The 15377-nt window shown below is 35.9% G+C and overlaps 1 protein-coding gene across 5 annotated transcripts in view; it reads right to left on the bottom strand.

The window, feature by feature from the left end:
- Gabrb2 (gamma-aminobutyric acid type A receptor beta2 subunit) overlaps positions 1 to 15377 on the bottom strand; it is a 205166-nt gene that overhangs the window by 137382 nt on the left and 52407 nt on the right. For all 5 annotated transcript variants that reach the window (XM_028777633.1, XM_028777631.1, XM_028777630.1 and 2 more), the window contains one exon: positions 2845 to 3065. In XM_028777633.1, coding sequence (XP_028633466.1) covers positions 2845 to 3065 — 221 coding nt within the window. The remainder of the gene's footprint in view (positions 1 to 2844; positions 3066 to 15377) is intronic.

Below are 15377 nucleotides of genomic sequence, written 5' to 3' on the forward strand. Positions count from 1 at the left end.
GTCCCATAACATGTATAGAAGGTGACAATAAAACTCTGGGCATCAGTCTTGGCCTTCTACCTTGTATGAGGCAGGCTCTCCTTGGTGTTCACTGCTTCATATACTAGACTATTTGTTTTGAGCATTTGAGTCATTCTTCTCCACCTATATACTATCTAACTATGCAAGCACTGGACTACAGACATATAATATTATACCTGACTTTGGGTTCATCATTCTTACATGGCAAACACGACACTTTTTACCCACCCATCAGTTTAATTTTTTTTCTCCCTGCACAGACAACACACATTCTTCTAATTTATTTGTTAACACTTTTTGAGAGCATCCAGTATGGTGTCCCAGCTTTCTACCAAGCATATTTCAAAATCCTTTTTTTACTATCTTGTTATGTTCCATAAATGATTCTAATGATTCTAACCAATCCAACCATCTTCCACAACTGCTTGCAACTTCATCCACAAAGTATTTCAGAAACTCATCAATTACATCTTAAATGAATGTTATTTCACCAATAGTAGTAAAGTATAGCCATGCCTGGACAGTATCCAGATTAATTCAATCAAACACTAGGAAAATCTTTACTCCTTGTCTGTTTTACCCATGCTTTGACCAAGAAGCTGAAATTTAGAAGTTGTATTAGAAGTAATCATTTATATAGCAGATATGAAGGAAACCCAGATGCATTGAATATTATTGATAGGTCTTTAGCTTTTCCTCTTCCAGGTAATTTTTCATTTTGGTCAAAGGCAATAGTACAAACCATGCTAAGAAAAGGCTGCTACCTCGGCTTTCTGATTTTGGTGCCAGGACTTGACGTATAATCTCTCTGCGCTTTTCAATAACTTGATTGATTATTCACTGTGTGCATGCTATCTTCTTAGGAAATTCACTGTTATGATGCTGTACAGTACTAGAGTTCAACTGTCCTTCATATGTCCTGTCGCGCATTCTTTGCACTTATGAATCTGGGATTTCTGTGTGCTGTCCTACAGAAGAACTAGGTTTCACTGCAAGAAAACAGTGGATGTAGCACATTTTTCTCTTTAATCAGTTCTTTTCAAATTTTTGAGAAACAGAGCTACAGCCTTGTCACACGTGTATCCTCTCTGGGACCTGTCTTAGTCAAACTCATCCCTAAACCATTATAAGTTCCCGTCACTTTCAGTGTGTGGGTTGTTGGCACTTATCTTGGTACCCCTTGGTGAAGTCATCATACAGGCTCAGTGTTTCTCATACAACACACAACACACTCTTGTCAGATAGGAAAAATTTTCTGTTCATGTTTCCGTCCAAAAATGGAAGGCATATTTTATTTATCCCTTATGAGAACTATAACTTTTCCAGTTTTAGGTTTGACAATAAACCAGTAAGAATTTATTTTTCCTGTTTCACAATTTCATGAACAAAGATTTAGTCTTGCTTTAGATGTTGGCAACCTTAGCATATTGCTGAGATTTTTTTTATAAAGTTATATAAAATTTTACCTATTCGCTAAACATGATATCTCTACAGCTTCTTCCCAGTCTATATAAATTGCCAGCCCCAGTACTCTTGTACTACAGGGATGTTATTAAGAAAAAGAAAGGGTTGTTTAGACACAGCTACTGTAATTCCATGACATCTGACCTGAGTGTTAAGATGGTTATAAAGGCATATATGTAGCTGCAACATGGATGTATAGGGGAAAGGGTAACCTGTTCTTCAGGAAGAACAGAATAGCTCAGTAAGTAAGACTTTATCATGCTAGTCATAATGGTGCGTAACTTGAAACCCATCTTTCATTTTTTTCTAAATTCTATCCAATATGTTCAGGCTACAACTGTTGTGGATAACACAAATCAAGAAATGTAAAATGGAGAGAGGATGTGGAAATGATAACTGTATAATGTGTTGAAAACTCTTAGCTCAGCATATAGCATCTGGGAAAGGTTCAACTGATAGATATTACCATTGCCACCATCATCATTATTATAATAGGATAGCCACATGTTTAAACAAAATAATAGATTTGAGACAACTAAAAACTCTGACATTTAGAATAGTTTTCTTCTCTCATGCAAAGAAAATGTTCACACTGTAATATTTTTAAAATAAAAAATATTTCATGCAAAATAATAGATCAGGGGTATTTGAAAATACTGACATCTAGAGTGGTTTCCTTCTTCCATGCAAATAAAAAATGTTTACATCAAAATCATTTCAGAATAAAAATGTATTTTCATATATTTCAAGAACTCCATCCATTGGTCTTAATTGAAGTTAAACTAGCTTTCTTAACGAAATATCCCCATCCAAATAGCCTGGTATTGCAACACTTTTCTGGAAGTACACGTAAAAGTGTAAATTAATCATTAATAAACATGAGATGGGTATTTATTTGCAAGTCAGATTGCTCCTTGGAGGACAAGAGGGCATGCTATTCCTCTCTGTCACCAGAGGACTGTGACCCAGATCAGCAGCTCAGGAGCATCTGCTACGTCCAGACAATCATTTAACAGTCAGGGTTTTCTGTTTTCCAATTTTCAAGAAATCCCGTGCTACAGCTATTTTGATATTCTTTATCCCTGTTCCTTAAAGAAAGCTGCTTTAGCATCAGCAGCCGATACTGGGAGATAATTCAGACGAAATAAAACACAACAACAACTTAGTCTTAGCTGAAGCTAAGTCCTTTGTACACATGGTGTTTTAATCTCTCAGATATTTCCCTGACAGTTGATTTAACTATTTCTCTAGTAGAACTGCAGAAGGAACAAAGAAAATAGTACAATATATCCACTGACAACAGGCCATTGAGTTTTCTGTTTCCAGAAAAAGTTAAGTTTTAAAATCCATACTACAGACCTGAGGCCATACAGGACAGTACCATCTGGATGCAGTCGTATCATACGGTTTTTGACAGTCACCCCATGTACAAATGACTTCTTATCATTCAGGAAGTAGGTGTCAGGCACCCAGAGCTGGTCTGCCACTCGATTGTCCAAAGTCAAATTTAAAGGGATTACATTGTAGGACAGCCTCTTATCTCTCCAGGCTTGCTGAAAATACATGGTCAAGGTATAGTCCTGTGGATATGAGAAGAAATATAGTTATTTTGTAACATCGCAGACTCCTGGAATAGATTCATTGATTTAATTCATTCTTTGCAAACATTCAGGCTACACAAAAGTTGTTATATGTTTCAGGAAGATAGATAACAAGGAATCATTAAATAACTTAATTTTTCTGTTGTTTTACAAAGAAAACACATAAGGTTATTTTAGGTAAGATATAAATACAAATTTAAAAGGCTAGGCACTTGTTTTCCTCAGCATTGAAATAATTAGCACATCAAATCTAAGATTTCATGCATTGATTCATTCAACAAATGTTTAATTTGTTCCTGGTATGTGGCTGGCAGTGCTGAGGAGAAGATCAAAAGCCTGCTCTAAGGGAATTTATAAACAAAGCATAGATAAATGAAAAGAATATCAAATAATGTTGCAGTCCACAAAGAAAATACAGCAAATTTAAAAACATTTATATGGGATGGTGTAGAAGAAAGCCATTCTAGGGAGCAGAGTTGGTGCAGAGACCAGAAAGGCCAACCCACTGGCTCTTAGAGGAACATTCTAAACAGAGGAGAGTCTACCACAATCCTAATGTTTGAGTGGAATTGTCATGTTTAGTGAACAGATGAAAGACATTTCAGCAGGAGTACATAGGAAGAATGACAACAGAACAACCCCGTGAGATTTACCATTCAGAAGAGGATTGGTGTTAGTGATGCCTCACTATAAAATGACAACAAATGTTGGATATGAGGAAAGAGGAACCCATTGTACTTTTGGAAGAAATATGAACTATTTCAGCCATTGTAGATATCAGTATAGAGGTTTTTCAAAAATCGAAAAATATAATTACCATATGGCCCAGTAGTACAATTTGTAGTCATACCGGATTGATATCTATTTGACATTATCAGCAATTGTTGAGAAATTGAACTAGCCTAGATGAAAATAAATGAATGAATGAGAAAATATTATGCATATGAGTAGTGGGAGTTTATAGCCAGGAAGGGAAAAAAAACCCCACAATATTAGCAAGAAAAATGATAGAACTATAGATCATTATGTTAACAGAAAGAAGCCACACCTCAAGCAGTGTACCATATCTTCTGAAGAATAGCAGGTTGCAGTCCTCCTCGCCCCCACGAATAACTAGGGCCTGCCAGTCGGGTCAAGTGGCACCCAGACGTGGGGCTCGAGGAACGGACCCCTCTGGACGGACCCTCATTGAGAGGATGTGCGCAGGACATCAAGATTAAGCGAGACAGAGATCAAAACCCGCGACCTGTCATCCACGGAACCAGGTTGATGCTGCCATCAAGAAGACGGTTGAAGTTCATTACCATCAGCCGAAAATTGAAGAGGATCCAGAAGTGACTCTGCAGGAGACTGACACAGCTGCCAGCTCCCCTGCCTCCCCCCTACGGTCGACCGCTAGACTTCCACGCCCTCCAGAAGGGTTCCTGGTATGCCTGGCTTTGCCCCCGTTTCTCTCGATAGAGAGCTTGGCCTCTTGATCACCACAACAAAAATTGGCTTTTTCCTAAACCAAGGCCGCCCTTGATATGGCCGCTAACATTGGGGAGCCTTCCTTTATGACAATATTACACCCCAAACTAACAAATGGTTGGTAAATTGAACATTTACAAGGGACTAGGATGGCTGTGAGTTAGCCCAATGACGGGATTATTGTAGGTCCACTTCCCAGGGGCCCACCCAATGCAGCCGAAAAGGAGTGCGTGGTGCTGGGAGTGGGTGCAGCCTACATGGCCTAAGACAGGGCCCTCACCCTCCTTTCACCCACATCGGAGTCCCTTGACGTTGCCCATCGTCGACAGCCTAAAACCTTCGACCATCGATGTGACTCGTCTCACATCAGTGTTTTGGGGTTGTGAACTTGTCTAAGACCCCCCCAAAATTAGACATCCAAATTCAAAATTCACATAGTTGGGATTGATCATAAGATGCCTTCTCTAACTAAACAGAGAAGGGGGAGATGCCAGAAGCCAGGACCCTCGCCCTTACCCTCACCCCCCACCTTTCCCCACCTGCACAATGTCCTCTGAAGCTTGGCAACTGCAAGATCCTGCTTAGCAACTGCAGATAGACTCAAAGCAGTGTACCATATCATCTTAAGAATAGCAGGGAGACCATAACTCAAGCAGTGTACCATATCTTCTGAAGAACAGCAGGTAGATCATAATTCAAGGCAGTGTACCGTATAGACCATGACATGTTTCAAGGCACAGGCCAAGAAGATTTTGTACTTTTCCACCATCTGGCCCCTCTTACCCCCTCCCCTTGTGAAACATGGTATAAAAAAGCATTTCATGTTCAAAAATAAATAAATTATTTATAAAAAAAAAAAAAAAAAGAAAGAAGCCACACATTGAGAGACAAATTCTTCATGCTTTCTTTAATACATGGATCTTACACACACACACACACACACACACACACACACATACACACACACACGTCAAGAAACTGAAAATGGAAACAAGGAAAACAGAGTCATTATAGGGAGGAAGAAGACCAACCAAAATTCTAAGGGGATGGGAGATGGAAGTGGGTGTAGAGAAATGAGCTAGTTATCAGGTACACACAGCACTTCTTTTTGCCTGAGTTGATTAAGTATAAAGAGAGTTCTTAATATATGCCTAATATAATCAGAACTATTATGGAAATTAAATAAATAATGCAAATGCAATTTGTAAACCACATAAAGCAATATATTATGAATAAAGCATTAACATATATATTGTGACATGCTTGATCCATTAGAAGCCTATGGCCACAAAGGAATTGCTCTCTCCCCTTCATTTGAATGACTAATCGGAGGACCAAATACTCATTTGAAAAAAGATAATTACAAATCTATTTTAAAATTAATTCACAATGACCTACTTGAGGGCTTTAAAAAAATGAGAGTCACGTCTTAATCATTCCAGCAGCCTGAGAAACTAGATCAGCACCAGGGCACAAATAGTGAATGAGTGAATGGGCTGTAAATCGTGCCTCTGGGATTTATGCCCAGAGCTGGATAATTCTGTATATAAGACATGTTATTCAATCTTCACAATACCTAAGTTTTTCCAGACTTTGTTGGGATTTATGCATCCCAATTTGTGCCTCACATCATATATGTCATGAACAATTATAAAAATGTATAAGCATGTCATGTATACAAAAAGTTTAAATATGTCTCTGGCTTTGCACATCTGCTCACCTTCAATCAACAATTTACTTCATCAAACAGCATCTAATTTTACCATCAGACTTATATCTCAATAATACAGATACACTAACATCCTAAAGGTATTCCAGATAGCTGTAGATGAAAATCAGTTTAATGGATCACCCTGACCACTATTCTGCAAATTTCTAATACAGGAAAAGTGTTAGTGTGAAGATCATTAGAAGAATTCACAGGCTTCGCAGAAACATCACTGGAGAGTCAGAACTACAATACTACAAAGTAATATCCTGTATAGTTTTCTTAAGTATGTGTCACAAATAACGTAAAAGCAGGAAATACAAATAAATAGGCAATTAATGTTGAGAATAAGAAAATACTGATCCCATTACAAGTCAAAACTACTCACATTGGCTTGACAATAAGTATTAAACACAATTTGGAAAGAGCTGGATTTTATCAGACAGCTGATACCTATTTAAACACAAGTCCAAAAAAATGGTAATGTGCTTGTATGTTACATGCTAACTCCTATTATTTATTTTCAAGTCATTGCCTTCTAAGAAGTACTCACTCCCAAATAGCACCTGGACATTTTGTAACCTAGCGTATCAGTCTCCATTTCAGTTATCTCAAAGCTATCATGTTATCATAGCACCCTCAGGGAAGAAAGAATTTGTACACATGAGGAAAGAATCTTCCTACAGTCTATCCTTTCCTCTACCTAAGATAACCTCAGGTAAACCACCTGTTTACCTTAGACAGACCCTTTCAACTTCCATATTGATCTTCTATCATTTAGAATTTAACCATGAGGCGCTGTCCCAAAGTTGCTATATTTGAACAGGAAATTCTCAACTTGACCACAATCCAGACCATCTCCGTGAAAGATGGATTTAGAAGGCTAACCCTAAAACCAATTATTTTCAATCTTGTGCAAACTGATGTTTGTACTGCAGGGAATTTGTCCCACTAACTGCAAGTAAAAAAAAAAAAATTCTAGAAATAATAAGAAAGCAGCTATCTGTTATGATCATGTAAAGTTAAAAATAGTAGATAATAAAAGAAATAGAATTTGAAGTAAAATTGTTACAATGGTGAGATTGTTATTGTATTATTGTAATTTTTGTCTTCTCTTTTATTTTATTGAACTAACATGAATGAATGTGTGCATGTGCCCACACGCAAAGATGGAAGAATATATCCCTAAATAGGTGGAGATATATGCGGTATTCATGACTACAAGGATTGATATTATTAAGCTGTCATCTGCCTGAATTTAATCCACAGATAAAATTCAATATGAACATTGCTTTTGTCTCCACATATAGGGGTCATTTTTAAAAAATATGAGCAAGGTGTTAAAATTCATATAAAAAACATAGGAATAACCATAGTCAAAATAATTTTCAACTGAAAGAATGATGTTGAAGGACAGAGAATAGTTTTTAAGACTCAGGATGAAATACACTAAGCTATGTGGGGATAATAGTTACAAAAACATAGATCAGTAAATGTCTAAAAATAACTACACACACCTGTATGTATGTTCACTTGATTTTTCAAAAAAGAAAATAAGGAAACCAACTGGAGAATGTATAATATTACAACAACCATCCAATTCAACTAGAATATAAATACTAATACACTGATCCTACTGTAATGATAAACCCAAATAAACACATCCTTCTATGAGTTGCCTTGGTCATGGTATTTTATCACAACAACAAAACTAATAAACAAAGTATAACATACACATATGCATACATATATGAATTAATTTTATCTTGTCAATTTCATATATATGTGCATGTATATTTATACAATATATATAGTGTACATATATACACTATATTCACTGTATAATATACTACATATATACACTATAGAGTGCATAAATACAAATATACATTTATGTACATATGAAATTATCAAAAGAAAATTAATTCATTTGAATGTTATCAATCAGTTCAGAATTCTCCCAAGTTGCCACCTTTACTTTCTGCACCTCTTTAATCTTGGATAGTTCCTTAGTCATGTTATCTTTGTGATTATGCTTCTGAAGACTTCCAGTTAGTTGTTTTATTGAATGTCATTCCATCTAGATTTTCCAGTATATACTACTAGTGAGCTAGGTTTATCCAGTTTTAGACAGCATGTCTAAAACTAAGAAACAGAAGCCTGATCATTACACAAGATGATTCTCCCTAAGGATCATTTTCCCTCTACCAATGGACTGTGCCACTGCTCTGGCCACTTCTAGCCATAGATATTCACTCTGGTGTGTGTTGAAGTTTCTTCCTGGACAAGCCTGTGGGTTTTACTCCTGTGTCTGTAGTCAGTACTTATCACAAAGATTCTGTCTTCCACCTTACTACCTTTTGGTCTGTGGCTTTCTAACACTATTTCTTTCATCTCATGGGAAGTTGGCATTGCTATTCTACAGATCTTTTCCTTTGTTTTGCTTTTATACCACAGTCACTCATTTGGGAAAAGTCACTAATATATTTTCATTTTCCCATTTAATTTTTCTGTATCTGGGGAGAAGCCAACAGGGAACGAGTGTGTTTAATTTGTGTCTGGTCTGTCCTTTGAGCATGCGAGAGCATCTGTTAGCTTCCTTAATGGAAAGACTTTAAAATATATTTTCATCGATTATAAAATATGAGATGAATCTGCTTTATCTACTGTAGCAACATTTTGTAAGCTTTTAAAATTACTGTTACTACACTAGAACCTTGAGATTCAGTGACTAATCTTGTTTGTACGTTCTTCTAGATGATAGCTCTGTCTTCACTTTCTTCTCTAAAGCTTTTATGATTTTTGAAAAAACTTCCCAAACTCTTCTAATTACCACTTGCAGAAATAACAAGTATACCTAACAATAATTGTTTATTACTTTCCTCTAGAGAATGATACATGAAGACTGAGGTTCTGAATAGAAAATCTGAACTTCTGCCTACTTTAAGAAGGTTTTAATACCAGGATTGCAGTAAAACACCATTATTTAGAAATTTCATGATCAATTTAAATGTAATACATGTTTCTGGAGTATAATATACCATGCATATTCACTTGTCAATTTTACTCTCATTTGAATAATAGTTTATTAATTTGAGGACAAACTTAGAAGGCACTTTCATGTTTCCCTCTTTTATTTCCACTGAATTCCAAAAGTTGAAATACAAAATAATTTTCACAGTTAAAACCCCAGGTTTTGGGCCAAAGATATCACATGTGACATGTAAATTATCCTAAATATAGGTGGATGAGGAAGTTCTTGGTCCAGTGAAGGCTGGATGCCCCAGTGTGGGGGAAATCGTGGGTGGGGAGGTAGGAGTGGGAGGGTGAGTGGAGGCATATCCTCATAGAAGCAGCAGGAGAGAAGATGGGATAGGGGGTACCTGGGAGGGGGAAAATGGGGAAAGGGGATTACATCTGTAATATAAGTAAAATATCTAATAAAATTTTTTTTAAAAGTTAATTATATACAGGACACATATTTTTTAACATCATAGGTTATGATCTCCATGAGAGAAATTGTATCTTATTCATGTAGACAATATTTAGCATACATTCAGAGAATGAGAGTACAACATGAATTTCTTGTGTTCACTTAGGAAAATGCACAGAAGTCTCTAAATATAACCCCTCTTTCTTGGTATCATACTCTTAGTGATATATTTTACCACATTCTTGGTTTGTTTTTAATTATGTATCGGCATGTTTTGGTGTGTGGGTGTATGCACCTGAATGCAGACCCCAAAGCAGGGCAGAGATGTTGGATCTCTCTTAGAGGTGGAGTGACAGTCAATTGTGAGATGCTTATAAAGGGTGTTACTGAGAAAACCCAACTGAAATTCTCTGGAAGAGCAGTGTGTGCCCTTAACCAATGAGAAATCTCTTCAACCCTAGAAATAGTTGTAGAAAAGAGCCAAATGCTAAGATTTCATTCCAAATTCATAGCAAATCTGGTATGTCTCTAGTCTTAACAGTTGGTGGCAAATTGCTGTTACCAGGGAGTTATTACAATGCCATTACCACTGCCTCCATGTTTCATCCTCGCCCTCAATAGGATAGGAAGAAAATACACATAGAAATATGCTGTACTTGACTAATACGGTTCAAAAGCTTTTCACAAGCATAGAATATAACGCTAACCTACTTCCACAGCCTTGCACCTACTTGAAGATACCCTGTTTCTTTGGCATCAATTCTGTCACTTTTCTGTCCCACTCCAAATTACTAAACATTCATTCATATTGGCTTTTCCTGTTTTGCAAATTCTTCAAACTCTTTCCGATTTTCAATACTGTCTTCACAGATAATAAATAAGCTACATTTCTATGTCTGGCTAGAACTCAACTCAAAGTTTAAAACTACTCAGCAACCTCTTTTGGCAAGCTTGACCCCAGTAGACCATACTCCAGGTCTCATTTCCTGTATAGTCTGAGCGTTTGAATTTTACAAAATTATACTCATTTATGGGGGTAATTCTGTAATTTTCATCTTCCCAGTTTAAAGATATGTTCTACAAAAATGAGCTTCTCAAGATTTTGGACCATAGAATCTTCTGATATTTGACCGTGAAGTATTTGGGACTATGGTAATACAAGATTAAAAACAAACAAACAAACAAACAAACACAATGCTATCTATTGACAGATACAATAAATTAGAAATATAAAATACACACTTATTATATAAAAACTTGTAAAGCATCAAAACTTCAGAGATGAAAAATTAAACTATACACAGTATAAGCATTTAAATATATATAGCGTTAAAAATTACATTGCAAATTATTAACATTAAAGCAGAGGAAGTGCATCCAAGATCACTCATAAGGAGCAGCCAAGTTCAAAAAGGACGAATTATTTTCTTGTTTGTAAAACCAAAATGCACATGGTCACAACAATGACCTTCTCCATTATTTTGCTTAATTCATTTTACATCTTATTAAATTTTCAGTTATATCTTACTGATAGTCTAGTTTAAACATTAGATTTAAAAAAAATGGCAAATATAACTAGCCACCTCTGTTCCTATTCTAATATATTGCAGGCACAAGAGTGGAAACTGTATTCCTCTAAGGAAAATAAGCACTAAAATTATACCTTCTATGTATGATTTATTCCTTTTTAATGTGCATTTCTCTTGGTTTCTCTGTTATTGCTTTAGAGTATTTTATAATATAATTAGCCTGTACCCAAGCTTAATTTCTGACCTGACATTGCATCATTGCATATTTGTTCATACATATCTCACCAGTCACAGCAACTGTGAAATGAAACACTGAATTCACCACATACTAGCTGCTGTGACATTTGCATATACACCCAAACTCTCTGAGATATGATGATCTATTAGAAAGGGAGAAGGAACATTTATATTACTAAGTTCACACATGAAGCGCGATTGGCAAAATGTCTGACTCAGTTTAAGTTAGTGTTCTAAGAGTATTGTCCGTTATATTAGCCTTATTGTTTCCATCTCCAAGTTTTCCGTGTGTCGCAATTGAGAAAGTATGGTTAAAAGACTTTCAAAGCCATGCATTGTGTGTGGATTTCATTGCCCATGTAGTCCGCACTCTTGCTACTCCACCCATCTAAACTATCCATAGCACTGTCACTTTTTACTTCAATCAATTTTCCCATATTGTTTTCATTATTCTCTATCACTGTCCAAAATGTAAAACATCAAAGCAATGTATGTATGCACAGTTATATCCAGCAATTACAAAATAAAAATTAAATATACATAAAATAGCATGTGTATTTTATTACCAGCCCCAAAGTCACACAATTCAATGAACTTCCATAGAGTTAGAGTTGGCGTAGCAATTGAAGAAGCTATGAGCCTTCACATTGAATATCTCATTATTATAGCTGATATTAATGAAGACAAAGGACAATGCAGCTGTGCATATATTAAAGTGTGTCAGAAAAAACACATATACCAAATTTACACACAAAAAAATGCTCCTTCAATTTAATTTGATTACGCAGATTGAGGAAAACAGTAGCTGCAGCAATGTAGGGTTCTGTCTATAGTAATTAGCTTTCTTAGAAGTAAGTCAATTAAAAAAATGCTCCTTACAAATTAACACATGATAAACGTAAATTCATCTTACTCTTAGAGGAAATGAAGTCTTTTCAGAATATAAAATATTTAAATTTGATGATTTTAAAGGGACAACATATACAGGGTGTTAGCTTAAAGTAAGTTTATTTGGCCGCAATGAGTCATTTCAGTGAGTGAATAATTCACTCACAAAGTTTAACTTTTAAAAATAAGTTATTTTAAAGTGAATTTTCCATGGCTCTGTGATTTGTGTTCAGAATAAAAGGAAAGGTCACATTATATCCTTAACACTTAAGGAATTACCCAAGCTCAAAATATGTCCAGCTGTGACAGTGCAACATTTTCAAAGTTGTATAGGCTTTTACCTTTGACTACAACTATTCTATTGAAAAATTAAGCAGATTATTTCAAACTCAGTCACCTGTCTGTTGTGTAGCTATTTCTTCAAACTAAAACATTCTCTCCTCAACATTCCTGATAAGTCTCAGGAACCGACAAAAACATAAAAGGCAAGAGAACAATTATAAGAGGCCTCTCTAAGCTTTTGTTAAGTTGCAAACATATACAAGGAAAGAGGAACAATAGACCAGTGTTGGGATACTTGTTTACTGACTGGGCAGGGAAGCCTAAGAATACTCCTCTCTTGAGTTTTCATCCATGTGTGGACTTTTTTGGTATCACAGCTACTTTTAAGTTACCCATATCCTTATTAGTAACTTGAGTAAACTAATGAGGTAGTCTGGACGGAACAGACTGGGTCTGCTGGTGCCCTATCCATAATGAGCAGTAGTCTGTTCACACTTCCCCATGAGAAGTTAGTTACATGAGGCTCTCTTAGTTTGTGTAAGTACATTCTGTGGTATTCATGGAACTAAATACAGAACTGCTTTATTAAACATCTCCCAAAATAGGTTATCATCATTAAAGGATGGGTGAATTAATACAATGATAACCATTTGTAGCCAATTTATAAAATATTAGAAACTGACATTATGCAATAATTCAGGATGAGAAGAAAGAGGAAAAGGGGGATTGAAGTTTATAAAGATAAAATTGTGTGATGAAAAAGGTTCTAGGTTAGAAGTGAATATTTTATTAAAAGACACATGTGTGTGATCCTAACCTTAACGTGCCACATTTAACTTTAGCTGGTTAACTTGGTGGGTTCTTGTGGGTGAAATAATCCTATCTATGTCTCCCCTGCTTCACTTCCCATGCCCTGTTAAAATTTCCATAGAAAAATAGAATGGAATATCACTAATCATAAGACTGAAGGAAAACCATGAGAGACTTGAGACATGAGACTTGTCAAGTGACATCTTAGTGTTTGTTGATATTTTAATTCGTAAAAGCAAGTACAATTTACTACGTATCCATTACAAATCAGAATTACACCAAAGGCTGCATAGAACTTCATGTAAATCAGAGTTTTTTTTCATTTTCATAAGACTTAAATTGAGATATAGACTATAATTAAATAAAAATATCAATTTTGAGATATACAAGCACATGAAAAAAAAAGATCAAAGCACAGAAAAAAAAGTGATGTCAGAGAAAGTAGAAGAATCTAGTCTCATGACACAGGCTCAGAATCCTAGTTTAAGAGACCAAACGATGAAAATTACTATGAGTTTAAGGCCAGTTTTGGGTACAGATAAGTGTCAAGCCAGCAGTGGCTCTTTAAAGACATAGTGAAACCCTATCCAAACAAAATAAAATGACCTAACAAAACATGAGAAAATAGAGTAGAAAGACTATTTAAATAAAAAGCCATATTTTATAAATTTATTTAAAACTACACACATATATACACATATATAAATGATAGAGATAATAGATGATAGATAGATAGATAGATAGATAGATAGATAGATAGATAGATAGATAGATAGATACATAGATACATAGATAGATAGACAGATGGATGGATGATATATAATTTAAAGAGTTTTAATCGTGTCTGCCACAGACTCTTTCACAAAATCTCTAATGGTGGTCAAAGGAAACCTTTCTTCCAGTACAGGTTCTTGCCACTGGACTTTGTTACATAACAGAACTGGATGGCAGGGCAATATTTTGGAGACACGACAAACTTCAGACATAGAACTTTGCTGAATCAAATTGGTAATGACGTGGTAACATCCTTTTTGAGAACTAGTTCTGATTATGCTAGAAGGTTCTATACAAGCTGTGAGTGGAAAGAAGCAATTGTTAGATCCCCCCAGCCAAAAGTCATTGAAAGCACAATAATGATCATCTCGGCAAGTTATCCTCATGGTGCAATTGCACGACTTATGTCTTAGGGAATAACTAACAGCTGTCTAATTGCACTGAAGGCCTACCAACTATAAATTAACTGACTTTGCCTGGCTAGACAGGTCATAGGACTTGGAACTGTCATTTCCCTAGATCAAAGTAGTTTCTAGTTGTATGCTATACATTGACAAATACAGCTCTTACCCTTTATCATAGAGATTTCTTTTTGCATCAGTTAGAATCCACTACAGATATCCACCCAGGTCAAATATTTTTTTTAAAAAAAATGACCATTGGATGTCCAGGCCAACTTGGTACATCTACAACACAGTCTGTACAGGTAAGGCTCAGGAAAGATCATAGAAGTAGAGCAGAATGATTATAAGATCCAGAGGAGCAATATACCTGTTGCTCCACAGTGTTTTCTGAACTTGGCAGGGCTTTGTGTTCATAAAGTCTCAACAATGTGATTGTCTGAACAAGACCTGCATAATAACCACACCAGTCAACATGCCAAAATGGATGGAGAACATGTCATAACACCCCATCCTAGATGAAAATCTACAGATCTACAGACAGTTAATACCTACTAAGTGAGGGCAAGTTAGTTTTATCTCTCTAAGGTTGAGGTCACAGAATGGGTTTTCAATCCCGAGTGCTCATCCTTAAACAAATGTGCATAGGAGAAATGCTGAGTGGATTCAGTGTGTGTGTGTGTGTGTGTGTGTGTGTGTGTGTGTGTGACAGAGAGAGAGAGAGAGAGAGAGAGAGAGAGAGAGAGAGAGAGAGAGAGA

Source organism: Grammomys surdaster, unplaced genomic scaffold (genome assembly GCF_004785775.1).
Source record: "Grammomys surdaster isolate TR1022 unplaced genomic scaffold, NIH_TR_1.0 313, whole genome shotgun sequence".
In the NCBI taxonomy this organism is placed as follows: domain Eukaryota; kingdom Metazoa; phylum Chordata; class Mammalia; order Rodentia; family Muridae; genus Grammomys; species Grammomys surdaster.